The sequence below is a fragment of the Lipophrys pholis genome, assembly GCF_963383615.2.
Source record: "Lipophrys pholis genome assembly, chromosome: 4".
Taxonomy (NCBI): Eukaryota; Metazoa; Chordata; class Actinopteri; order Blenniiformes; family Blenniidae; genus Lipophrys; species Lipophrys pholis.
The window spans coordinates 21,842,281-21,868,341 of record NC_137637.1 but is presented as its reverse complement, the minus strand read 5'-3'; the positions used below and the strand labels follow the sequence as shown (position 1 = coordinate 21,868,341).

The 26,061-nt window shown below is 42.2% G+C and overlaps 1 protein-coding gene across 1 annotated transcript; it reads left to right on the top strand.

The window, feature by feature from the left end:
- Positions 1–8,448: 8,448 nt before the first annotated feature.
- Positions 8,449–24,250, top strand: LOC308108058 (G-protein coupled receptor 22-like). Its single transcript, XM_080460728.1, has 2 exons — positions 8,449–8,559; positions 20,274–24,250. The coding sequence occupies exon 2, from the start codon at positions 20,400–20,402 to the stop codon at positions 22,086–22,088; it is 1,689 nt and encodes a 562-aa protein (XP_080316854.1). The 5' UTR covers positions 8,449–8,559; positions 20,274–20,399; the 3' UTR covers positions 22,089–24,250.
- Positions 24,251–26,061: the final 1,811 nt, after the last annotated feature.

Sequence of the window (26,061 nt, the reverse complement as noted above, 5' to 3'; positions counted from 1 at the left end):
TATCTTTGTTTCTATCCTACTTGCTTGTTCACGTTTCTTATCAGACAAAACCAAGAGACCACTTGTGTGGGGGCCATTTTGGTGTGGAGACACTGTCTTGTACCTGCATAGGTGTGTGTGTGCATGTGTGATGGGGAGTGTGCAAGGTTCCTGCAAAGCATGGCGCAAGTATGCTTTTCGCCAACAGTTCCCTTAATGCTGTGACCCTGTGTTTTATCCATTCGATCTCCTTGGCTTTTTGTCAGTGTAAGCCAAACATCATGGGTTCTTTCTGTCCTGTAAGTCTTTCACTTGAGCACTTAGATTTGTGCCAGTCTAAGCATTTATTCAGCCTATCGATCTGAGAGTTCAGGTTAGCCTCTCTGCTCCCGGCTGTACTGGGAACCTTCACAAAGCGCAATTTCAATTAGACGCGGGTATTGCACCAGATCATATCTTGGTTCACTGCAAATTTCCCTCGGTCCACTTCTATATGCATGGCATATTTGTGCAACAATGATGTGCTTCACAAAATTTCACACTTCAAAGTTAGCCTTGAAAATGCTAAATAAAGGTCATGGATGGGCTGAAGAGTAACTTCCAGGACTTCCTCCTTCCAAACTGTCTAATTTCTCCTCTGTCTTACTTCTCCATGAGCATGGTGTTTTTGACTTTGTTGAATGTTTTTCCTCCGTGCAGCAGATGACTCAGCTATTTAGCATATTCTCTTCATTATGGCAGTGATGAGGATATGCCACCTGGGTGTCACAATGCCTCAGCATTATTATAGGGCTCTCATGGGATATCTCAGGCATTTAAGCCTAAATTAACATATGCCATTCCTCATCTCTTCATACTGTCATTCAGAGGCCTGCACTTTGTTTTCTATAATGTCTGCTCAAACTTATCATGACAGGAGACTATTATTTTTTAAGCATCTCTGCTCTCCTTATCTGTGAGTCTCCTTCCCAGCATCCACCTCCTTCCTTCATTCTCTAAGCCCTGCAGTGATCCACTTCTGTAATCTGTAATTTCGCAGCTGACTAGGAAGCAGAGAGGGCTGACAATTGTTAGTTATTGGTGAGATGGCAGTAAGACGGGAATCTGTTTATCAAGACTGTTGTGGAGACGTAGAGCAAATCCTGTGCAACACAAAACTCGGCTTCCATAATTTCTCCGTGGTCATGTATCCTTTGTTTATAATGTTGCTCCATATGTAACCGGGAGGTGGGAAAGGTCTATTTGAAATAAAAGATACAGTTACTTCAGTTGCTTAACATAATAGTGGGTTTGCAAAAGTAAAGAATGTACTTTTTTTCTTATTTTCACTTACACTTACAGACATAAATTATGACACACCCTCTTGAAACTTCAGTGAAGTAGACTTAAAATTAAGCTTTATAGTAAAGATTCGATCGATTGACCAATGTTATCATATGTATGGAACGTCAAAAAAACAAAGTAATGGCTGCACAGCAAATATGTATAAATGCAGTGTGAAAATAAATTCTACCCCCTGACATTTATGTGATCTTCATCTTGTTTTGATAGATGTGATGACGATCTTTACTGTCTTTTATCTACCCAATAATATAGCAGCGCTGCCAGCTGCCATATTGCTTGATAGTGAAGTGATGAAGATTAGGAAACGGGACCTTCCCAGTGTAAATAGCCCAGGACTCAGCTGCTGAATATCAACAGATATTATGTCTTGAAATCTTTATTGGTGAAGTCACAGAATTTAAACCAACCAAGTATCAAGTTACATCGGAAGAAATAGCTTTTATCATCATATCATCATACTCTTAAAAAATTACATCAGCAGTGGAGAAACATATTTAAACTTAAAATATAGCCCTTTAAAACGAAAAAAGGGCATATATACTGTATATATGTATGTGTGTGTGTGTGTGTGTGTGTGTGTGTGTGTGTGTGTGTGTGTGTGTGTGTGTGTGTGTGTGTGTGTGTGTGTGTGTGTGTGTGTGTGTGTGTGAGTGGTCACTTTCCAATGTTGATGAACATGTGAGATAAGACATCCATCCATCTTCTACACCAGCCTTATCTATCACTGGGGTTCAGAGCAAATCCTAACTGACATTGGGCAGTTTTTCTTATCTGTTTCATTTCTGTACAGCTCTTTAACTCCACAAGCCTTCTCTTTCTCACTTTGTTTGTGTTATCAGAAGTGTCACCACAGTTTCTCAGCGATGACTGCACTCTGTTGACTTCTGACCCCGGTAATCAGCAGAAAAGTGCTGCCAGAAGTTCTATTGCAGCTCACATTTCACCACAGATTTTTCTGCCATAGTCTGTCCTCACATTTTACTTCTATTTAATCTGCTGTTTATTTCAGGTAATGGCTCTGAAGGATTATTGTCTTTACTTTTAAAAGGCATTTTCATAATCACATTGAATGAGCTGCTACTTCAGATCCATCAGATAATTTACCTAAAGGACTTTTCCAGGCTCTGCTTTTTAAATGACCTCACCCAACCACCACAGCTAAACCAAAGTAATTGCCTATTGATTCATTAAAATCTGATTGAGAATTGTATAACAACTTAACTTCAACACACAAGGAAAAGGCAAAGACTGACTCAGTCAAACTGTCTTTTTCTTGAGATGGAAGAAGACTGCTCAGATGAGACCAAATATTATTTCCTCCTTGTCTGTGGGATGGACGTATGAGAGCTGTCTGAGAGGATGTCTCAGTTTGGATTACTGAGCTTCCAGGGCTCTATCTCTTGTATTCAGCACATTTTATCTGGTGGGCTTCAAATAATATCTTCACTCTGATTCAAATGGTGCCCCAAGGATCCACTAAAAAAAGACAAACACAGATACACGTCTGTCGTGGAAGCTTATAAAGAATGTTCATTATGACGACCACGGTGTTTAAGTATGCAGGTGGGGTAAAGCAGGGTCCGCTGCTGCTGTTGTGTTGGAGAAGGCAGGTGTCGCCGGGTAGAGACGAGACGGTATGTGACAGGCTGAATGAGAGACAGGAAGGGCGGGAATGAACTGAGGAACCGTGGGTGTCACACTCTGCACAGGGAGAGCAGACCACAAAGACAGAGGTCAGAAAAGGAAGGGTCTGGGACTTAAAGCGTGGGGGAGGGGAAAGGTTTGAAGTGACAGGTCAGTGCGCGTCTCATCTTCCATCCATCACTCAGTCCCTTTGTGGTTCAATCAAACCTGAAATGTCTTGACCGAAGTTGACTGCAGGAGCACAGGTGAACGTGTAGTCATGCAGACACCTGGGCCCACTTGTGCATCGCAAAGACAAAAATATCCTCCAATCAAATGTTCTGATGGTGATATGGGGCCCAGGTTTTCTTAACTGAAACATCCATATGTAAATATTGGACTTGGTGTGTTTTCGTAAAGGCTGTATTGTACGCAATTCACAATGAAAAGGCATTTGCCAATCCCGCCCTCGCCGGAGACTCAACATTACACAATTGTTCTGAAGCCGTGTTGTGTGCAGAGATAAAACTAATTTCACAGCCCATTAGACTTATTTGAAAGGCAACAGCCAGTGGATTCACAGTGGCCATACTGCATGGAGAACATTTCCAACTCGCAGTGCCACCAACCTGTAAACTTAAACATGACTGACCAGCTGTGGTTGGGTCACGCAGTCATGGTGACATGTTCAATATTAGACCCACTGAGCAGGTGTAGGACTACTTCCTGGGTGCACTAATGAGAGGCTAAATCAGTCCACCCCCTTCTTAGGCAGAGCACCAGGAGCTCATACAAACACTTCAGAGGTGGCATTTAGTGAACAACCTCCGTGTGACCTGCTTCCCCTTCTTTGAGCCGGCAAAAGGTAATTTAGTTTTTTCTCATTCATAATGTAGGACTATAATTGGTTGGACTCCGGTCAAATACCTTCTGAAGATGTTTTTGTTGTTGCCTCTTTTCCCCATTTGCTTTATCTGTTTTGTTGCCTCTCTCTCCCTTCCTTTTTCTTTACTCCTCTGCTCTTTATTGGCCGTCTTCCTCGCTCCACCTCACCCATAATCCTCTCTGTCTGCCCCATGACCATAGCTCGGCGTTTGCCTCTCCTCTTGCAGACCTCAGCTCAAGGTCAATTCGTCAAACCACAGAAGCTTCACAAAGACATTTTAATACGTGTTTTTCTTCTATTCAGCTTTCTTTTCCGGTCCATCTCATGCACACAGTTATCAAGTCAAACAGTTCAGAGGTTAATGTTCTCATTTCCTGCATGAATATTTTCTCAACTCATGTGCCTTTTGTTGTTTTAAAAAAATAAAAGACTGTCGTATTTCACCTCAGTTCTGCTTTGTCACTGATAATTCAGTGAATTTAAACTCTCTTCTTCAGATGGCTTTATTGCTTCCTCCTCTCAGTTCAATCTTGCCTCTTGTGTTCAAGTGGCTTTCATTTGAGCAGGAAGCGGAGATGAGTCAGTAGGTGACACAGTGAGACACTGTGACATTTTAATTTGCACTGTCTCCATTTTATGGAACACTCCGGCCGGCCATCTTTTCAGTATACTGTAATAAGGTCAACTATAAGGTTGTGTCCACGGGATGTTTCTGTCAAACTGAAGGGCAGGCCTAACTGCGTCTGAATATAAATCACCTCTTAAACATGCCTCCAATTACATGTCGATATACTCAACACTGCTGCAAAGGCTTGAAATTCAGTCTTTAATTTTCATTACTATCAACCTTGTTTGCTAAAAGTTGTTTGTGTTCTGAGACAAAAAATACAGCTAAATTTGATTTAAAAAAAATATATAGAAATGTTTGAAGGTGTTATCAAAACTGATTGTTTGATATTCCAGCTGAATGCACAAAGTGTAAGTAGTGTCAAGGCAACTGGTGCCCGTGTTTTTCCATCTTGATTGGCCAGACACAGTGAGACTGTGATTAGTGATTCGCTTCAATTTTGCAAAGATGTCTATGATCTCCAGAGGAATAAATCGCGGCACTGAGTTTGGCGATGCCAACATTTCCTCTCCACCCACCATAATCTGAACATTTATACAGTCTGTTGCTGTTGTATTGCGGCTTTTTGTTGTTGTGACTTTTTGTTGTTGTGTTGTGCTGTTAACCCTTCTGGGCCACCGTCCATTTATGATTTGGTCTTTCAACTTTTCATCAAAACAAAAACAAAATAAAAATTCAAAAAACCAAAAACATCAACCGAAGTCTAAATTTGGTGTTTTTTTACAGCAATGTCCAAACAATGTGTTCATGAGATACAGTGAAATGTACTATGGTATTCATCTTGGCATGAATTGTAAGCACTATTACCCCCCCCCCCCCCCCCTCACTCTCACTCTTCCCTCTCCAGACTGTCTGAAGCCAATTGAGGCTCCGGATCTTGACTTGTGCTACAAGAGGTTATGAAAGTGGCTTTGCACAGACTGGGACAAAGATCACCTTCCTGCTCTGACTCATGAACAGTCAGAACAAGTCCATGTAGTCAATCCCCACTGCAAAGGGTACAGTGAATGTACGAGCCTGTGCATTTGATTGTACCAATAAATGTTCCCTTTGCACATTGCTATGGGAACATGATCGTAGATGCTTGACAATCACTACCCTGTAAATAAAGAATAAAGCCTTAGAGAGGGGAAATAAATCTGGGCTTTATTGACGCCTTTAGCGGAACTCTCTCTCCACGGAGAGGAGGTCACTGTACATAACTGCTAATCTCTCTGAATCCTGAAGAGACTGAAGTTTAATTAGACTTTGGGTTTTAGAGAGAAAAATACATACATCTCATAGTATGTTTCTGTTTTTGCTTATTCTTGAGAATAATTACTGAAATGTAGAGGACCTGGGATGTTTGGAGAGCAGCTGAGATGTGACAGAAAATCTTCAGAGGAAATGTCTTTTTTTATTTTTATATCCAACTTAAATATCAAAGAGAATGTCGTTCCTTGAGTTCTCGTCATGGTAAACAGAGATTTGACAAACGTATGGGAGGGAATTGTCTTGAAAGCATATAGAGACATCAAAGTTTCTGTGGACCGAATCACATGTACTCTGAGTTTCATGAGAGGAAATAGATGTTGTCTGCTGTTGTTGTTGCTCCTTCTTAATTCAAGTTCATGTCTCTTCTTCCAGAGTTTGTGAAAGGTATTGTGGGAAACATAGGAAATCAGTACAAAGGATGGGCTGATGGCGAACACACTGTAAATGCACACGGTGTGCTTATGATGGATGACAGTGATTCTGGCTTTTGTTTTTACAGCACACATTCGTGTTGTGACTGATGCTTTATTCTGAACCCTGCAACGTTTAACAATGTCATCATAGGTCTTTGCAAACTGGAGTGCATTTCCAGTCATCTTGTCGCCGGAGTTTTTCTGTGTATGTTTCTTGTTGCGGTGTCTCTGTGAGCCCTCTCGGTGACATTGCGAGTACATTTGCTGTCTCGTATCGGGAGCGCATGTTTAGATGCCTTTCTGTATCTCTCCTTGGCTAAGTGACACAGACATATGGCATGTGGGTGTTTGGCAGATGCTCCTAACCACTAGCTACCTTAGCATTTTCATGTGACTGTTTTTGTAGAGAACTTTAGGTTGGTAGCAGGGGCAATTTAAGGTTTTCGTGTTTAATGGGGGGGGGGGGATAAAAAGGGAACAGCAGCTGTGCGCTTACAGGTTGCCTTAGGTGCCCCGTAAAATGTGTGGCGCAGTGAACGGAAAAAGGTGTGGTACAAAGACGCCAAGACGACAATGTGACGGAGGGTCAAGTGGGTTACTGAGAGCAGAGAGACTGTGCAGAAGATTTCCGGTGTGGAAATCTGGAAGCAATCACACAGAGTCGTTATGTTAAACTATCTTTTCAGCCCAAAACATACACACTCTTCCCCTGCAATTACCATCCCTATACATGCATTTCCACACACAGAAAGCTATATTATTATGCTCAGTGGTTGGTCCTGCCAGTGATGACCAAGTATGTTCTTCGGTTGCCAGCTGGCGTCATATATTTGCTGGAAAAAATTGCTAATCTGGTTGTGTGATGCATTAAGCAAAGATACAGAAATCCAGTGTTTATATTCTAACCATAATTATTATATAAGTGAGGCTCTGTAATGGACTGTGGTGACATGTCTGCTGCTTGTTGAATGTCAGCTTGGATGGGCTCCGGCTCCAGAAATACTACTGTGGATGCAACGATACTGAAGATGGTTGAAGAGATAGTCAAAAGAGGATGAACACATTATCTTTGCACAGTAAGAACTAAGTTAAAATGTCACCATTGCATCGTAGAATCAATAGCAGTCAATCACATCTTCACAGTCACTTCACCTTTGGATTTTAGCACGCATCTAAATAGTTTATGAAAAGTGAACACACGACCTCAGCTGCACCCAGCTTCCCTCAGAGACTCCAGGTCGTTGCATGTTTTATCGAAATCCTTCCCCACATGGTCTCACACACTCACCTGCGCAATGATTTACACCTGTAGCTAAAACAAGTGCCTCTGAAGCAGTGAGACATGCAGTGAGAGCAACTCTATATTTATGATGTGCTCAAGGTCACAGATTTAACAGTCTGCGACCTTGATCCCTGCTCACAGCTCATGACAGAAGGCACATGGAAGGATGCACCCAACAATGAGATGATGATCCCAGGTGAAATGTGGCTCCAAACCTCATGAATCTATGATACAGCTCCTCCTCCACCAGCCATGAAGACTGAACATGGAAATTCGGGAACAAGCTGGACAGACGCTCACTGCCAGGCTCTCAGTTTGCAGCAGAAAACCTCCAAAAGACTCTTCCTCAGTGGCTGGGTGGGGGTGAGGTGGGGGTGGGGGTAGGGGGGTGTTACTGATATTGTCGAGTAAAGTCATTTTTCCTTGAGGAAGATCAGGTGAAGTGTGCGTAATATGTTTTGAGAGAGGGGGAAGGAACTAATTATGAAATCTGGTTGAATTATTGCAAGAGCGCGTTCACCCTTGAGGAATTTCAGGTCGTCCTTGTAGAAGGCTATACCCATCACACAAGCACATACACACCAGCCCCGCTCTCCTCCCGCATCTTTCTCCTCCCCCTTCCAAAAAAAAAAAAAAAAAAAAGCCCTTTCCATCACCCCCCCCCCCCCCCCCCCCCCCCCCCCCCCCCCCCCCCCCCCTCCGCTTGCTGATCACCGTATTGGTCGCTGGGCTGGAGCGATCTGCGCTCCCGCGAGCGGTTAGCGCGTGATCATGCGTTTGGCCGGTCCGTGTGTGGGATGCTGCACGAGTCCTCGGCATGAGGAGAGTCGACAGGTGCAGCGTGACGCGCGGCGCGCGGAATTAACACAGAGACGGTGACAGCGCGGTGTTTGTGATCGGACAGCAGCACTGCTGCGCTCCTCCTCATCCGCAGCCGTGGAGGGTTTCCCACCACCCCCACCCCCCCCCCCCCCTCCCGCTGTAATATTTATGACAAAACGGAGGCAAATTATTCTGGTCACGTTTTTGGCTGACAGCCGACTGTCCTGGTCCTGGAGAGCGCTGGAGTGAATCGGGGTCCAGTGCTGGAGGAAGCGCACCGCACCGACACCTGCAGTACGATGTAAAGGGAATTCCCACCAACAATCTGGTAAGTTTAACACTTGTCTATAGCACTTTCTCTCATGAGACTCCGTTTTTTTCACGTCGGACTGGTATTCGAAGACCCATCGTGGTTTTGATGTTGTATTTGCCTCCACAGTGGGCGTTGGGTGTTTATACAAAAAAAATAAAAAATAAAAAATGACAGCTGGAAATGTGGATGATTTGGGATTCCAAATACAATCTGCGAAATTGTAGGTCTTTTACGACGGGATGAGACGGTCCGAGTACCTGGTTTGATTGCGGACCATATTGCAACAATAACAAATCATCTGACTCAGAGCAGCACTTGAGAGGGGCTCTGAAAACAGCCCATGGACTTGTCACCGGATTATTTTCATGGCTTATTTTGCAATTTTAAAATGAAGTGACTCGTCAGGGAGGGGGGGGGAAATATCCTTCAACTGTTCAAGACCATTTTAGGCTTACATTTTGTGCACCATCAATAACAAAACATGTGCATCAGATGGAAACAATCTGAATATGGTGATTCGAAGGAGTAACACCACATTGGTATCTTTACCTCTGGATAAAGACGATATTGAGCCTATAGTTCCACGGGACTTGCATGGGTTGTTGTTGATAATGCTTCAGTCACATGTATGCGCCACACTTGGCATGAAGGTGGCTAGTTTGATGATTTAAGGAGCAGTGGTTTTAGTTAATGAAGAAATGTTTTGACATATCAGGCTTTAATCGTGTGTATTTATCAAATATATATCATTAGTTGGTGTGGAACATGTGAAAATACCCTCTTAAAGGTGTTATTCAAAATGTATACCCACAGCTGCCTTCTGAAAGACCTCTGGTTCTACCTTCATATTCTTCCTCTTCATCTGTTTGAATGTGCAGCTGTATCCCAGACCGTTTGCAGTACAGCTGTGTCTTTGATGAGCGAAATGAGATGGTGACATCTTCCATGAGGGGTTTTTCCCTCCCAAACAAGTTTTCCCCAGTCACAGTCAGAAAGAAAAATCTGAATATCAAATAACTGCCTCTTTGCATTATTAAGTCTATACCTGGACTTTCTGTGTGCAGTTACACAGTTACACTTTTGAGGGCAAATTCAGTTCTTTTAATATGATGCTGCAAATTGTTTTAGTAATGCGTTCCATGGTTTAAGACAGACATGTTTTGCCCTGTGGCAGTCTCTAGTAAAAGTGTTTTTTTCCTTAATCAAAGGTTCCCTGACTCTCCAGTCAATCGTGTCCCTCTTGCTTTTCTCTACTTTTTCAATGAAATACTAATAATTCTCTGCAACACCCAGAATTGAAATGACTTGCTGTATTGCACTGTGCCCCACTATCACACTCTTTTGAATCCCTTAAATTCATTGTGTTCATTTGTAATGTGTACCATCAACACACTGGTGCAGTCTTTTAAATTAGTCAGCGTGGTAAATGTGATCTGCCATAATTCTATACCATAATCTAGAGAATATCATCGTTTTTTTAACAGTAGAAACAAATAAAATGCTGAGAATACAGCTTACACACACACACACACACACACACACACACAGGGTGTGAGATTGATATGAGAGTAAACATTCAGAGTTTTCAGGTGTATAACATCTTTCTGCACATAGATTACTCAGCCCTGCATTTGATTGCCTGCTATGAATCTCATCATGACAACTGTTTTATTACCCCCCCCTTCATTTCCACATGGCTGTCAGCTTGTGTGTGTTTGCATTGCATGTGGGTCATTGTGTGTTTGCATCTGTGTATTTATAGAGAAGCTTTGATGAAGCTGGTGGGGAAATATTCCACCACAATTGTCAGTCTTCAGCTAGATACCCAGCTGAGAGAAGCAGTCCTTGTGACACTTTACTGAGTAATAGAGTACTGTAAATCAGAACTGATGCGCTGATTTAAAATCTCCACTTAGCGTTTATATAACATCCACGGGAAAATGGATAGTGTCTTCTGGAGGTTACCTTTGGACAAAAACTGGTGTGAGCAGAGCACACAAGATTTATGTAAGAGCTACCACGGCCATAAAAAAGTTCCTGAGAAGCTCTGTTCTTGGCAGATTTGTTTTTTTTTTGTTTTTTTTTAAATATATAATTCATTGTTTTTTTTCTTACTTGTGAAAATGAAAGTGTTAGTTTAATAATTTAGTGGAGAACATCACGGCATCACTGATTCTTGCAGGAATGAGAATGTCCTTAAAGAGTTTACAGAACAAGCCTTCAAAGCTTTTTTTTTCTTTTTTGTGACATCCCAAATTTTTGATTTGTTATTATACCTTTTTGTTTAGTGTTGACAAATATTGCATATGTCGAAATGTGTCCAAATCACTCTCCAGACAATAAAAAACATGTTTACTTGTTTGCATCAGGCTTGAATAGCAGCTATATTTCAGGACATCTGTAGTGAAAATAATTAAACAATGTCTAAATGTATACTTTACTTATTAGAATTTGTTCCATTTTTTTTTATTGAGCTTACTTTACTAAACTCCAAATGTAGGATTTGTCAAAGTTCTATTTATTAATTATTTTTTTAATTTTAGCATTAAATGTAAAAGTCACACATTCTTGAAGCCAAAATAAAAAGCAGCCTGACAAACGACAGAAATAAAAAGTTTAAGCCAAAATGAGTCCAGGAGCTCTTTAGTCTGTACATGTATTGATTACTGATGACTCGGATTGCTCACCCTTCTTATAAATCAAACCTTCTAAAAGTGCACCAGTGGGTCACTAAAGCTAATTCCTTCAACCTCAACCAATGGTGTGTACCAACACAGAGACTCTGATAGGTGAAGCACATCTCAGCTCGACGTGGGAAGAAACACTGACATGATCATGAAAGTACATGCGGAGTAAATAAAGAGAAGAGACAGAAGCACCACATCATTAGAAGAGCAGCATGAAGTGATGGTGAGGAAATAGACTGTCAGGACAAGAAGAACACCTGGTGAGATCATCTATGTGTAGACGAGCAATGCGTCTGCTTTCTTCCTCCTGTTTTCCTTGACATATTTTGGTAGGACTTTATCATAATCACTGATCGATTTTCATGCTGCTCACACATCTGTTACGGAAACAGTTTACCACAAATGTTTGTGATGTGTCTGATGTGTCAGCGTTTTCTTGTGAATCAGGTGATTCATGAATCAGTTTTTTTGCTTGTAGTTGTACATAAATATACCATTATTTAGATAGTATTCCTGACTCTGCCTGTCTCTTACTAAAGTGTGATAGTAAGGTTTCCTGCAGTGCAGCTCTCCTCCTGGCCAATGATGTCCTGTCTGCTGGAGATAAATGGCATTAATTGAGGTCTAATTGCATTCTGGAGTAAAACAGCTTAATCATTTTAACCTGGTGCAGGCAACTTCAGTCTCCCCCCCCCCCCCCCCCCCCCCCCCCCCCCCCCCCGTCTGATCTTTTCATCATGTCTGTTTGCCCCATTGCTGGAATGACATTTCCTTGAGATTTCAGTTTTCAGACTTTTATCTGTTCTTTGGTTCCTTTTAGCACTACCAATCATGGACACTGAGAACGAGTCTGGTGCATAGAGAGATTCCTCTCCCTCTGCAGGCAATGATCAGAAGCAAGGTCTGATTAAATTTAAGCTGAAGGTGAGCACCGCAAGAGTGCAAAATTGTCCTGATTAGGCTCGTATTCTTTCAAATCACTTCTCTGCGAGGGGCCACATTGTTTCACTGGGTTCCCGTTGGTACAGAAGACCCCGGTCTTTGACCAACCACAATGTTCGGAATCAGGCTTTCATGAGTCACTTCCCATTTAGGAATGTTCATGCACAAGCACGAGGGCAATGTCACACGTGTGCTTGCAAATGGCTTCACGCTGTTTCACTGATCTCGAGCTCTATCAAGCCAAGAAATGTACCGAGAAGTGCAGGGAAGAACTTGTGATGTGTTTGTTAGTCCTGAAGGGCATACTGGAGCATCCTGCGTTGGTGATGAAACTTGGAATTTTTGCACAATGGCTTCACAAAGCAAGATAATTTCATCTGTCCATACGGAGAAAGAAAAGAAACCAAATGGAGATATACAAATTACCTATCTATACAATCGTCCAACAGACCGTCACTGCTTCTTCAATCAAAGTGTGGAAATATATAGGTTGTGTTTTACACAGTGTCTTTTTGAAATAATTTGTGTGAAGATGATGTGCATATGAAAACTTGCACAGATGATTTTTTTTGCTCTCTCCTTGTACCATTTGGTGGGAGTCTTTCTCTCCACATTTCACCACTTTCACAGATTCTCAAGCAAGTTCACTTTCTGGATTAAAGAAACTCAAAAAGCAGAATCAAAACCGTGTCACGTAGGAAAAGAAGTTATTAAAAACACGCGAACCCCCTCTTTGGATTAGCATCTGTGTTTGTGACATTCCCAGTTTTTGTGAGGAAATATGTCCGGGGCAGTAAAACAGATGCATTAGCACGGGTCACACTGTCTCTTACTAAATGAGTGGAGCGTTATGCTTGTTATCACGCAGCTGCTGGTTTGGCGTTATGTCAGCAGCGCTGCATTAAAGCACCCACAGAGCTCACACTTGCCTGTTTATTCGCCACAGTCTTGTACCATAGAAATCAACACAGGTGGTTATCGTACACCGACTACTTCCTTTTGACAACTAAATTTGGACAGTCCTTTAAGCATCTGAAAGCAAAGCAGGGAGGAAGTCATCACTGATCACAATCACTTCACCATACATAAAGAATTGAGGAGTAATTACTGACATAATAGAAATATAATGAATGCTGTTATATCTCTCATTTTGATCTTGCTCTATTGTCTTTCATCATCATAAATCTTTTCTATTCTGTCCAATGGGGCTTTGAACAGCCTCCTAAGGCTCTAATTTATATTGAAGCCTCCACTTGCTTTGATGCAGTTTTCCGTAATCTTGCCAGTTTTTACATTTGATTTTGATTTCTTCTTGTCTTACAGAGCTGTGATTGCATGGCAGCCTTGATTAGTGGTCATTGATAGGTGGTGTATGTAATAGCAAAATGATAGGCTTTTGGATGTCACAGCTAGATAGAAGATGCAGAGACATGTTTTTAATGAAGGCTGAAGCCCAGTGAATATCATTGAACAAGATGCCAGGTGGTAATGATATCCCACACCCTCCGGACCAGAGCTGTGTCGGGACCATGGTTATATTTTTATACTGAGATGTGCCTATAGGTTATAGGATGTGATAACGGAATCGTATAATATGAGTTCCTTATTGATGTTCTGGTGGTAATCCTTCAAAAACACCCCATATAAAGTGACTAGACATGGGATTTTTGTATTTTGCACACAAAGTCTCTGATGTATAAGTAATTCTTGAGAGGCTAAATGAACTGTTACATTATTAACCACTCGCTTCATAATAGAAATTTGAAATGGGTCTATCAAGAACCCCAAAGTGTACCGTATAAAGATACTGTACAGAGTAAAAGCAAAGAGCTTCTTGGTTGTGTGATGGATGGCAAACTGGCAAAGTGAGGCGGCGCAACTGGGACTATTCAAAAGAGAGATAGATAGAGGTAGCGAGCAGGGAACAAACATTCCCCTCCAGCGAGCACACAACTCAGCATCCCAGCATCCATCTGCACACCCTCAAGCCTCTCTCCCATCCATCACTCCCTCACTGCACCCACCTCCCATTTTCATCTTACCTCCTGTTACCCCCCATCCCATTGTCCCTAACCTGTCTCAGGCTCTGGTGCAGATGGAATTCAGCAGTTTCTTAAGCACACAACATGTCATTCACCTCTGATAGCGATCCATCGCTGTCTGTATCAGTGGAGAGCATGCAGACAGGGACCCGGTTCAGAGATGAGGGCTCCCAGTGGGTGGCTGTGTGGGTGCGTGGCAGTCAGTTAGCAATACATTTTTGACTATAAATATATATATATATATATATATATATATATATATTTATATCCTGAACTTCCATAATAGAGAGATTGGGATGTGGCCTGTCCCAGCGAGTTTGTTGGGAGCCTGCCAGGGATACTGCCGCCCAGCTGGTGGCCGCTCGCTGCTAGTGCTGTGAGATGAATTGAGTGGGAAAATTAAGCCTTTGATCGATTGTCTCACTGCGGACATTAGGACTACCTAAGACAGCCATGAATCAGCGTGCTGTGTGCACTATCACACAGTTTGCTTTCTCTTTTTCGCCCATTCAGCCCAAGTCTGTCCTGTCTCGTCCTCCCAATTCTCTTTGTTCCTTAGATGTCAACTTTTGGTGACAGTCCCAAGGAATCAAAGAGTAAAACCTACTTTCTTCTTTTTTTCCTGACATTACAGTTTTATAGGAAAACGTCAGTTCAGGGAGGGAAAGATAAGGAACCAGAATACAATGCAGGTACATTTACGTCCTTCTAGTCAGATGTAATGACCTCATTTCACAGCTAACAATCATAAAACATTTTTATTTTTTGTTAAAACACCTCCTACTTTGAGTATTGTTGTCCTTGTGTAAACAGCACTGGCAGTCTTTATCCCCGAGGTGGACCCAAGTGCAGAAACTCATGGATGAGCTGGATAGTTTCCAACAGCTGAAAACAAACAAGAGCAACTGAAATACTGATTAAAATGTATCACTTCTTAGAGCAGGGCAGGCCAAGTGAACTAACTCTTAATGAATCTAGTGTATAGCTCCATCATATTACACCAACAAAGTCACGCAAATCATTAAGCCAAATACCGGTACGTACTATACTTATTTTAGCTATCACTTGGAAGTAACTACACAGAGAATTGTCCATTATTGTCCTCTGTGAAAGGTTGTCACGTTGTCTCCATACAGGACACAGGGAGTGCTCACACTCGATACAAAGACATTGTCACCGGGTACATATAGGCCACCTGCTGCTGTCACATTAGGATTGTTAGGAACTGAGGGGAAAATGGCAGCGTGCTTTCAGGCCCGGATCAGCTCGTTCTAAAGCGTCACGTAGACCTCTGCAGGTCGTATCATGGTGGACAGCAATCAGAACACAAAGGGACAGACTTATTATGGTGTTTCTGCTCTATTTCAGGTGTGCATGTATTGTTTATCAGAACGGTGTATTGGCCTTGATTCTTTGTTTTTCTGTCACATAAAGTGTGTCTCCCTCAATAAGGTAGGATTACAGAAAGGTAGGGCTGGGCAAAAAAATTTATTAAATTGATTAATCGAATTTGTAGCTAAAAAAGATTTTTATTTTGCAAATTCGAGTTTTTTTCTCCCCACAGTTTTTTGGGCATTTTTCACGTTCCGTTCTACCATTCCTTGTGGGTTTCCATGGCTGCTGTTGCACTTTTGCTTAAACCCGAGTTAAAGCTCTGAATTTGTTGAATGACGGAGCCTCATTTTCTTTTTATTTTGAAATTGTTTATATGCAGTTTAATTCTGAGGACAATCCCAGCAATAAAGTTGCACTTTGGACAATATATATGATGTCTGCAGTCATTTCTAAGTGCATTGAGAAAGAAAATCGAATTGAAACTCGAATTTTTTTATTAAAAAATCTTAGATTTCTTTTTTTCTTTAGGCCAAATCTCCCAGCCCTACAGAAAGGGCATTTTAACATCAGTTCTTGAGGTTCATTTAAAGGTCCTGAAAATCATACAAAATCTTTTCAGGTGGGATTGTAGTATGGTAAGAGAATGATGCCCTCTGAAAGACATAGAAGTAATAAAATAAAAATGTACAGTGTTTTAGTAAACATACAAGGTGAGAAATACATGTTTGCTCAATTTACTTAAAAACATTAACACCAACGATCCATCTTTGAATATTGCAACTTGAATTTTGTTTGCTCTCTGTTCTGATGCATCCAAGTCAATGCATTTTTACAATTAGTATTGATTTGATCACTTATTTTTATTATACTATCCTTATCAGACAAGCATGTACTGTATCTTCAAGAACGTCCCTATTCACTGCAGGTTTACACATAACCTGCAGCCAATAGCATTTTTCCAGACATCCTCTTCTTCTAACTGAGTGTAGTGTGTCAATTCACAACGAAATAACTGATCCATATGCCAAGAAGTACCGGACACTGTGCAGATTTAAGTGCTGTCTTGAACCAAAGTGTGAATACTATTTGTCTTTGTACAGCGATGAAATAAATAGGCCTGTGGAACATTTGTGTGCGTGCGTGCGTGCGTGCGTGCGTGCGTGCGTGCGTGCGTGCGTGCGTGCAACCAAGTGGAGCAAGTGTAATGAACTTTTCACACCAACAACAGCAACAGTGTTTACCCTCTGATATTGTGAAAGCTGGCTTGACAACTTGCCTTCTCCTATTTGACACTCATAATAACCTCGACAACGGGGTCGTGGATGTTGTGCAGTCGGGGACATGGACGCTTTGTTATTTTGGAGCAAATCACACAAAGTGCAGAAAGTGTGATGTAACAAAAACATCTGCAAACCGTAAGTCAAATCCCATGATGACAGTTAGTCATTGGGTTAAATACTGAACCATGAAGTCATAATATTTAGCTTTCAGCACATGATTGTAATACTGTTGATTGATAATTGAGAGAGAACCCCTGAGGTTACCAAAAGCAATTTAAGTGTCTGTGACTGAAAGAAAGTTATTTCCCATGATGCTCACTCAGCAGAACTCAGCAGTGCTACTGTGCTTAAAAGCACTTCTCATATTTGTTTGTCTTTAATTACCAAAATTGAGTTGTCAGAACACCTTTTAAACTAGGAATTATTAAAGGTTAATGCCTGTTTGTTTGGGTCATGTCCTAATATGCTTTTTGTAATTGCCTGAAGCTTCCTGTGCTTTTCTTTTTTTTTCTTTCTAATGTGTCAATCAAAGACTGGATGCAACTTAAGACACAAACATTTTCCCCTTGTTTCCAGCTATTTTCTGCTGCCGGGGGAGACAATCCCGAAAACTGCCACCTTGCTTACAAACACTTCTTATTATCTGCAACAAGCATGCCACAATAATACACTGCACTTGTTTTCAAAATGAATTATTGTCATAGAGTCAGCATTACAGATTGTGTAAGATTGACCCGCAACCTCAAATGATTGCGTATTCACAGTTTAGATGAATGACACTAACACTGTTAATTACCACAAAAGCTATACAAAGTTCAGGAGCCTGTCTACATGTTTAAATTTTATCCGTCCCTATAAAAGCTAGAGTGCTGTGACTTTTGTTGCCCGACCCTGCAGGTCAGAGTCACAGCTGCTCATATAAAGAGCTTCTGACATTTCATCTCGCTGGGGGCAACCACATGCTAACATGACGTTGTCTACTCTATTATCGGTGTCCCTTTGTAAGTGTTAACAGCTCAGAGCAGATTACTAAGCATCCTTTACTTTGGGATTGATTGTGGCTCATTGTGTTTTCAGTGATATAATGGAATATATGTTATTCTTGTTGAAAGCGATTCTGTCTGCTGCCTGGCCAGAACGAAGACGCACAGATGATGGCCGGATATTTGACAAGATAGATGACAAAATGTCTGAAAAAATATGGCTGTGTTTACAATTGTCAAAAACTCCATTTTGTTGTAACATTTTGTATGAATTCTCACATTGAGATAACTTTTTAATGCTGCGTTATATGGCCTTCATTTTTTGTTGATCATTATATGTTTGCAGGTATTTATTTTATGGTAAAAACAATTACTGTTTTATAGCAGATTGTAGTTCACCATAATGCCTGGAATAACTCTCATATGGGCTAGAGGACAGTACTTGGGTAATGCAGTATTGACAGGTACATTTACTCTGTGATTGGTGCAGGTGATTGACTGTCCTGTGTTTGCTCTTTGATTCGCTGCACTACTATGTTGTCAGTCAAGTTGAACCTTAGACAGACGAAATTGATTATTTTTGATCTAATAAGGTCACAATCCTGATGAATGTTTTATGTTTTGACTCGCACGGCCACGTCTGTGAAATCAAATGACTCGGCTGTAATTGTTTTAACGTGTGGGCAAGTACTCTACTTGCCACAGTGGAAACTCTGGAAATACAGGCCCGGGATATGCCATTTCTTCATCATTCATTATTATTCAATGGAATAATACACTTTAAATAAAATTCATTAATAAAATATTACATTATCTTCAATTGTAGCTTGTGTTAAAAGTAAGGAATCTAAAACATCACCTCGAAAGTATTTCATTCGCCACTCAAAAAATGAGCCCGTGGGTGACCACAAGAGGATGTTATGGGGAGTGTGTTTATGTGCTCTCTTGCCTCAGGCTTGTTAAATTGGCAGATCGATGATGCTTTAAATCAATGTTCCAGCACCACCGCAAACCCCATGAAACCCATTAGTGAATTAAGATAGACCACTGTTCCACACGGAGTCCCATTGTGCCTGCAGGTCCTTTCCACATGACAAATGGGAAGAAAGACTGTGAGATAAAGCAAAGGGGAAAAGGCCAAAACAAGAGGGTGAGAACAAAAGCAGTAGCAGAGAAAAGGTTGACAGCAAAGGTTTGGGTCAGTGCAGCCAGTGCAGATGCGCTTGTAGCTCCGCCTTACACAGATGCTCAGAAAATTGATTTCTTCCTTGCTGCCTATCGAAGAAGTGTCTTTTTTGGAAATGATCAACACTTTGCATGATTCCTACTCACGCGCTGGAGAGTATCCAGCCATCAATGAATGACATGCTCCCCATGAAAAGTAGTCTGTCTCAGACAGTGAGCTGAAAAGGGAGCAGAGTAGGAGGGGATGTGAATGTCGGGGAAAGAAGAACGAGGAGTCGTGTAAAGAGGATGCCAAGGGAGCTGGTCCTTCTCTGATAGCATTGTTTGTGTGGGACTGTCTGTGGACCATTGATCCATTCATCTTCATTACATCTCCCTGAGAGGACGAACTGCTGCCACCCTCAGTTGGAGGCCTGCGATGTTGTCATGCACCTCACAGTCTCTCAAAGGATCTAGTGATGTCCCTACCATGTGTAGTCTTGGAGATGCAAACTGATCATTTTATACTGTTTGTAGGAAAAAAACAAAACAGAGGGTTTATGACTGAAGGCCGGCTTTAACTGAGTCAGTCCACAGATGAGCTGTTGTAATAAGATGGGACAGACACCTGACCAGGAAATAGAACATGTAATATGCCACTGACACCTTTGCATTACAGGTGTGTTTGTCAATCGTTCAAAGGCACATGCTTCATCCTGCAAGCTTTATTTCCAACCCATATACTCTTAATGTTGTGTAACAATAAATACAAAATCCGCCCACACGTTTTTATGAGAGAAAGCTACGTCTTGTTAATAGAATTCAGCATGGCATATGATTGCAAGCATGGCGAAAGGATAACTCCCCGTTGATTTGTTGAATTTTGTAAAGTTCAGCGATTCTTTGCCAAGTCCTCCTCTGATGTGCTCTTACCTTCAAATGCACCCCAAGAGACACCCTGCTCTAAATCCTCACCGAGCTGCTAGCGCAGTCTATATGAAGCACGCTGCTGTCTAACTGCTGAGCTCAGTGACACATCATGGAGTATTAGCAGCAGCTTGAACTGCACCCTATGACTCCAATCGACTACCACAGTCACTTTCACCTCCCTTTGCCAAGTCAACTTGTTTTCTCGCTTGATAAGTCTTGTACCTGTGTAACGTGTCCAGGATTATTCTTCGGTGAATGTGAAACATGCTGACTATCAAACTATATGATCCCTGTCTCACGTTGGTGTTTCTCCTTTCTGTTCTTTTCCCCCTTTTCTGCATCTCTTTTCTGTTCTTTCTTTCATAGATACAACTGCAGATCTCTCCAACATCAACATCGTTGTCTTGTCTGAGCCGGAGGAAACAGGAACCAGAGAACATGATCTGGTGTGGTAGCTGCAGTTGCTATGTGTGACGGACTGCTGTGGCGTCAATGGAGACCGAAGGCTATCGCGACCTCCTGGAGACCAGTGACGGTCAGGGGGTAGGCCAGCTGGAAGGAGGGGGGGAGGTGGGTGTGGAGGAAGGCTGGAGCACACCCTACCCTCTGGGATTCCAGGTGTCTTTGACCACTGTGCTGATGCTGGAGCTGGTGTTGGGCTTCAGCAGCAACCTGACCGTACTCGTGCTCTACTGTGCTCAGTCCAACCTGGTGGATTCAGTCAGCAACCTGGTAACAGTCAATCTCCATGTGCTGGACATACTGGTCTGTGTCCTGTGTCTGCCGCTGACTGTGGCTGTGATCCTGCTACCATCTAATGAAAGTGGCGTTAGCAGCCTTGCCACACTTTGTTGCTTCCATGAGGCGTGTGTCACATTCACCAGTGTGGCCACAGCAGTCAACGTGCTAGTAATCAGTTTGGACCGATATGACATCTCAGTGCGTCCAGCCAGTCGTCTGCTCACCCCAAGGCGTGCTGCACTGCTCTTGGCAGCAGTGTGGGCAGTGTCTCTGGCTGTTTTCTTCTTGCCCTTCCTCGAGGGGGATTTTTTCTCTTCAAGAATTGATGATGGTGAAGATGAAGAGCGAGAAAGACAAAGCAATGACTCTGAACTCACCACTGGACTGACCCCTATTTTTTCCTCCCTCTCTCCCTCCATATTACCTTCCGCTCATCCCTCCTCCTCTTCACACCACCTGCGCCCGGCATGGCAGAACAGGACACTGCTGTGTGTTGGAGGGCAAGGCTATTACACAGGCCTGGCTATGTATTACCACTTGTTACTCCAAGTGCCCTGCTTCTTCATCGCCGTTGCAGTCATGTTGTTCACCTACTCCAAAATCCTACAAGCCCTAAACATCCGCATTGGCTCGCACATGATGAGGAATACACGCGCAAAGGACTCCACCTGCAGGATACGCTGCAGGAGGCGGAAGAAGAAAGACCTGAGCCTGCCCACAGAGATAGTATCCTCAAACCAGAATCAGAACCTTAGCCATCCTCCTCTTATCCCATCTCCCACCCCAACACCAACATCCCCACCGCCGCTCACGTCCATGCCCCAAGGGATATCTGATAGTGGAGCAACAGTCACAACTGTTAGTACTGCTGCCACAACTCCAATTGCAACCACACCAGCAACCCCTGCTTCTCCAACCCCAGCTTCAACATCTGCTCCGACCCAGGCCACCGCTCCTCAGCCTGCCTCCTCTATGGGTGTGCAGGCCTCAGTTTCTGCCATCATTGCCCTGAGGCGGGCGGTGCGTCGGCACAGGGACCGTCGGGAAAGGCAACGTCGTGTCCTGAAAATGTCCCTCATAATCATATCCACCTTCTTGGGCTGCTGGGCCCCTCTGTCTGCGGTCAATGTTCTGATTCTGTGTATGGGTCCGAGCGACGGCCTGGTGCGGCTGCGTCTGTGCTTTTTGGCGATGGCTTATGGAACCACGATTTTTCATCCCCTGCTCTATGCTTTTACCAGGCAGAAACTGCGGCGAGCCCTCAAAACACGAGTTAAAAAAAGGGTTGTGTCGCTTCTGCAGGTGGACCCAGCTCCTAGCGGGGGGACGGTTATTCATAACTCTTGGGTTGAAGGGGGAGGCCAGAGGAAAAATCGTAAGCCGCGTGTGGAGGCCAGTGACGGCACTGATCGATGCCTCACTGAGGCAGTCAGGGAATGAGGCTGGTCTTCTGAGTGTGGCTGCATAATTCAGTGTTGTGAATTTGAATAATTGTATGTATCTTAACAAGTTGATGGAGATGGGGTTTGAGTATATTAATGTATCGTCGAGAGGAAAAATGGAAAAATGAGAACCAGTTAGTTTACAAAGGTCAGGATTAATCCCGTGGCCTCTGGTTCCATGTAGATGTTGAGACAGGTGAGCCTCAAGCCCTAATTAGAGCCAGCTTTCCAGCTCCTTACACAGGCAGTTATTACCCTACTTTCTGACTGACAAGGTGACCAGTATGTCTCCATGACAACACCATAGCCATGACTACTGAAAATACTAGCGGGTACCCCATGTGTACGGTAAGGGATAAATAACTGCAAAAGCATATAGTACAGTAATGCTCCTGCGTGCACTTTTTCAACTTGCATGTGCATGTACATATGCACAGATAGACACTTACGCAAACACTTAATGCACACTGATCAATATTTATTCATTATCTGTGAAAGCACACCAATATCTACCTGCACTGAGCTTCTCAGTGAGAAAAATATTAATGGAAGTAAATATTTCTCGATTTCTTTTCTTCTTTTTTTTTCATGCCTTAATTAATTTCTTAGTATATTCTCATGGTGCTGAATGTCCTGCTGTATGTTTACAACAATGTATCAACATAGAATGAATCGTTCCCACATCCTGTACACAATATCGCAGTTTAATGATTGACAGATGCAAACATTCATAATGAAAGTTTACAGAATCAGATTCAATTTCCTGGAAACAGCAAAAAAAACAACTGATTCAGACTTCATTTCCAATAAGCACCACGTTTTAGATGAATGTGTGCAACCTAAAGCTAAAAGGCATGACTTTTTTTTTTTTTTTTTTTTGAAAACGTGATTTTTAACGGTCCTTTTGTGTGATTGTTTCTATGTCTGCCCAAAGGCATGTATGTATGTATATTTGGTGAAGCGTGAGCTATTGCCTCAACTGTGTGCAGGAGTAAATGACCGTGTGTGTGTGTGTGTGTGTGTGTGTGTGTGTGTGTGTGTGTGTGTGTGTGTGTGTGTGTGTGTGTGTGTGTGTGTGTGTGTGTGTGTGTGTGTGTGTGTGTGTGTGTGTGTGTGTGTGTGTGTGTGTGTGTGTGTGTTGATGATTATGTGCAATAAATCAAGAACAAAGCAATGACCCCTCGGATGTGAAACAAAGAGAATGTGAACACAGAATTGTTGCGAGGAGCCTGCTGGAAATAATACTAAAAGATTATATGGAAGATTTGTAACTATGTGTATATGACAGACCACTGTAATAATACTGAACTTTAAAGAGGGAATTAAAGGGCAAAAATTTTCTGAAAACTTTACTGAAACTGTCTCTGAAGTCACTGCAGGTTATCCAGCATCATAAACTTGAGAGATTCCAATACGAACAAAATACAACCACTGGCGTGAGACATTCCCTTCTGTTCGCTATTTCCTCCTCTGGATGGCCGAGCGACTGCTTCGGAACAGCGTTTTGAATGACCACAGAGACAGACAGCCTCTGGACTGAGTTCGGGACATGTCACGCTACATCTGTGTCTCTCTTTCTCCTCAGGGCTTCACGACTCCTTTCAAAACCTGCTGGACAAAAAGACAAAAGAAAAACAAAAACAATAAACCAGCCCTCAATCAGTTGTGTCATGGGTGTGACATTAGGTAAAGATTCATGTCACCGAGTAGATGGAGTGAACTTTTAACTTTGTATGGATTTAAGACGAGGGAGCGCACCTTGGGCTCTGGGCTATCTCCTCTTGTCATCCTCACCCCTTTTACACTATTTGTGAAACCAGACAGAAAACAATAATTCTTGTGTATTCGTGTACATTTTTCAGGGATGTAAATACTGAAGTGTCTTATTTAGGTTTTAGTCAGAAAACTTTTTTTCTTTGGCCACAATCATCTGCCGGACAGAAAATCAGCCATTGTGATAAACTCTCAGAGTTGGAGAGTTACTGTATAAAGAAGCTACATGTCAGTGGATTTGTGTTAATACTGTATGTGTGTACACTGTACTGTACATTTATGAACACGTGTATAGAGAAATATTAGTATTGTATAAGATTTATAATACATGTTATTGTATAGAACAGAGCAAAATCTGTATTAAAAAGGTGATCTAAGGATGGACCGATCTCGTTTGCTGTGTCAGTTAATACATGTTTCTTATTTGATGTGGGAAACTTGAACTACTTCTAAATGTGGATGAATAACTACAAAAAAGTTTTTCAAATATTAGTTACACCTCATGCTGTTGTATAGTCATGGAACTTTGAACGAGGTTTAACGTCACAAGAAAAACGTTGTTCCTCTTGTACAACTTGTCCCAGGACCATGATGATAAACACAGATTATAATTACAAACCATGTAATGGCAGTAGTTCTCAGGTGGTGACAGATTGTGGTAGATTCTGCCTGGATTTTGTCTTCTGAATGCTCTTGTGAGTGGTTCTATTTTGAATAGCGGCACTTTCTGCTTAAATCTATTGGAAAAAACGTTGCAGCTTGTTGTACCATCCAGGTTTTCTGCTACAGACGTTCTGTATTCTCAATCTTTTCCCATCTTAATCTTATCTTTAAACAAAGAAAACATAAGACGGAACCCTGTTTTATCTGTGTTTTGAAGGCCTCATCAACTTATTCTGTTCTTCTCTTGATAAAAAAAAGTGATTTATTCACCACTATCTTCCATTTAAAGCACTGTTCAGCACTTGTGTCCAAGATATCCACGCAGCTTCTTTGGGCTCACGTGTGTTTGTTGTTATTTTAATTAGCCACTGCTTTATTCATTCTGTCCCTCCCTATTGGTTGGTTGTTGTTCAAATAAGAAACATGCCAAACATGCAAAATGTTCATTTGCAAGAAACGATTCAGTGTTTTCAAATTTGACAACCTGAAAGATTTTTTCGACATGTTATATCAGACTGAAAGATCCATAGAATCATACAATCTTCACAGATAAGTGCAGACCGAAAGGGCAACCTTTCTCTGCATACAGTGAATTCTCAAAGATCATTAGAGTATTTAAGCTTTGGCAGGGATATGATCTGCAAATGGAGGAATGAAATATGACTATTATGTCTCTCTTATTATGAGCAAGATGGCTCAAAAGTGGGACTGGGCTTCATTATAATTGCCGCTTTTTATCTGCAGTTTAAACAGAGAACTTATATTCATCAGGCTCGGGGATGACTTGGGAACTATTCCATCCTTCATCCTCTGGTCCTCACTGTCCCAATCTGCCTCCCTTTTCCAGCTGTCCCTCTCTTTCTACTTCTCCAGTTTCCAATCCCTGTTTCTCTGATCCCTAAATTTAGAAACTCCGTCCCAGATACTTGCAGTATTTAGTGCTGACTGTAGTGAACCCTCGCTTTGCCTCACTGTGATGAGCTCACTGTCCAAATCATCAGTCCTATAATGGAGATGAGACTTGTTAGTCAGGTAATCATCTGTCGAAGGAGCTCAATCTCCTCATGTTGACAGTCCATTCTTTCCTCCACCAGAACAAAGCTGTCTGCGCATGTGGTACAAATGTGTTGCCTTACTGATTTATGAACTGAATCAAGACTAGATTTTTTCCATCCTGCTTGGTAATCTCATCAGTCTCTTCCTTTTTTTTTTTTCTTCACACTCTCATTTTCCCCTTTGGTTCTCCCACTCTTTATTCCGCCAGTCTACATCTCTCTCATCTCCTCTCCACACTCCGGCCTTCCAGAACAAAAGCAAGGAACAGCTGCAGTGTCTGTGAAGGAAGGAAAGTCACCTTGGGGGATGACAGAGGAACAAAACGTGAGAGAGAGAGAGAGAGAGAGAGAGAGAGAGAGAGAGAGAGAGAGAGAGAGAGAGAGAGAGAGAGAGAGAAACAGCATGGAGGGTAGATCAGAGGAGAAGAGAGAAGAGACGAGAGGCACGGAAGCTGGCAATGGGACATCATATGACTAATA

Bases quoted from the DNA above. Each gene is read 5' to 3' on its own strand.
- LOC308108058 (XM_080460728.1), top strand. From the start codon at position 20,400: ATGGAGACCGAAGGCTATCGCGACCTCCTGGAGACCAGTGACGGTCAG.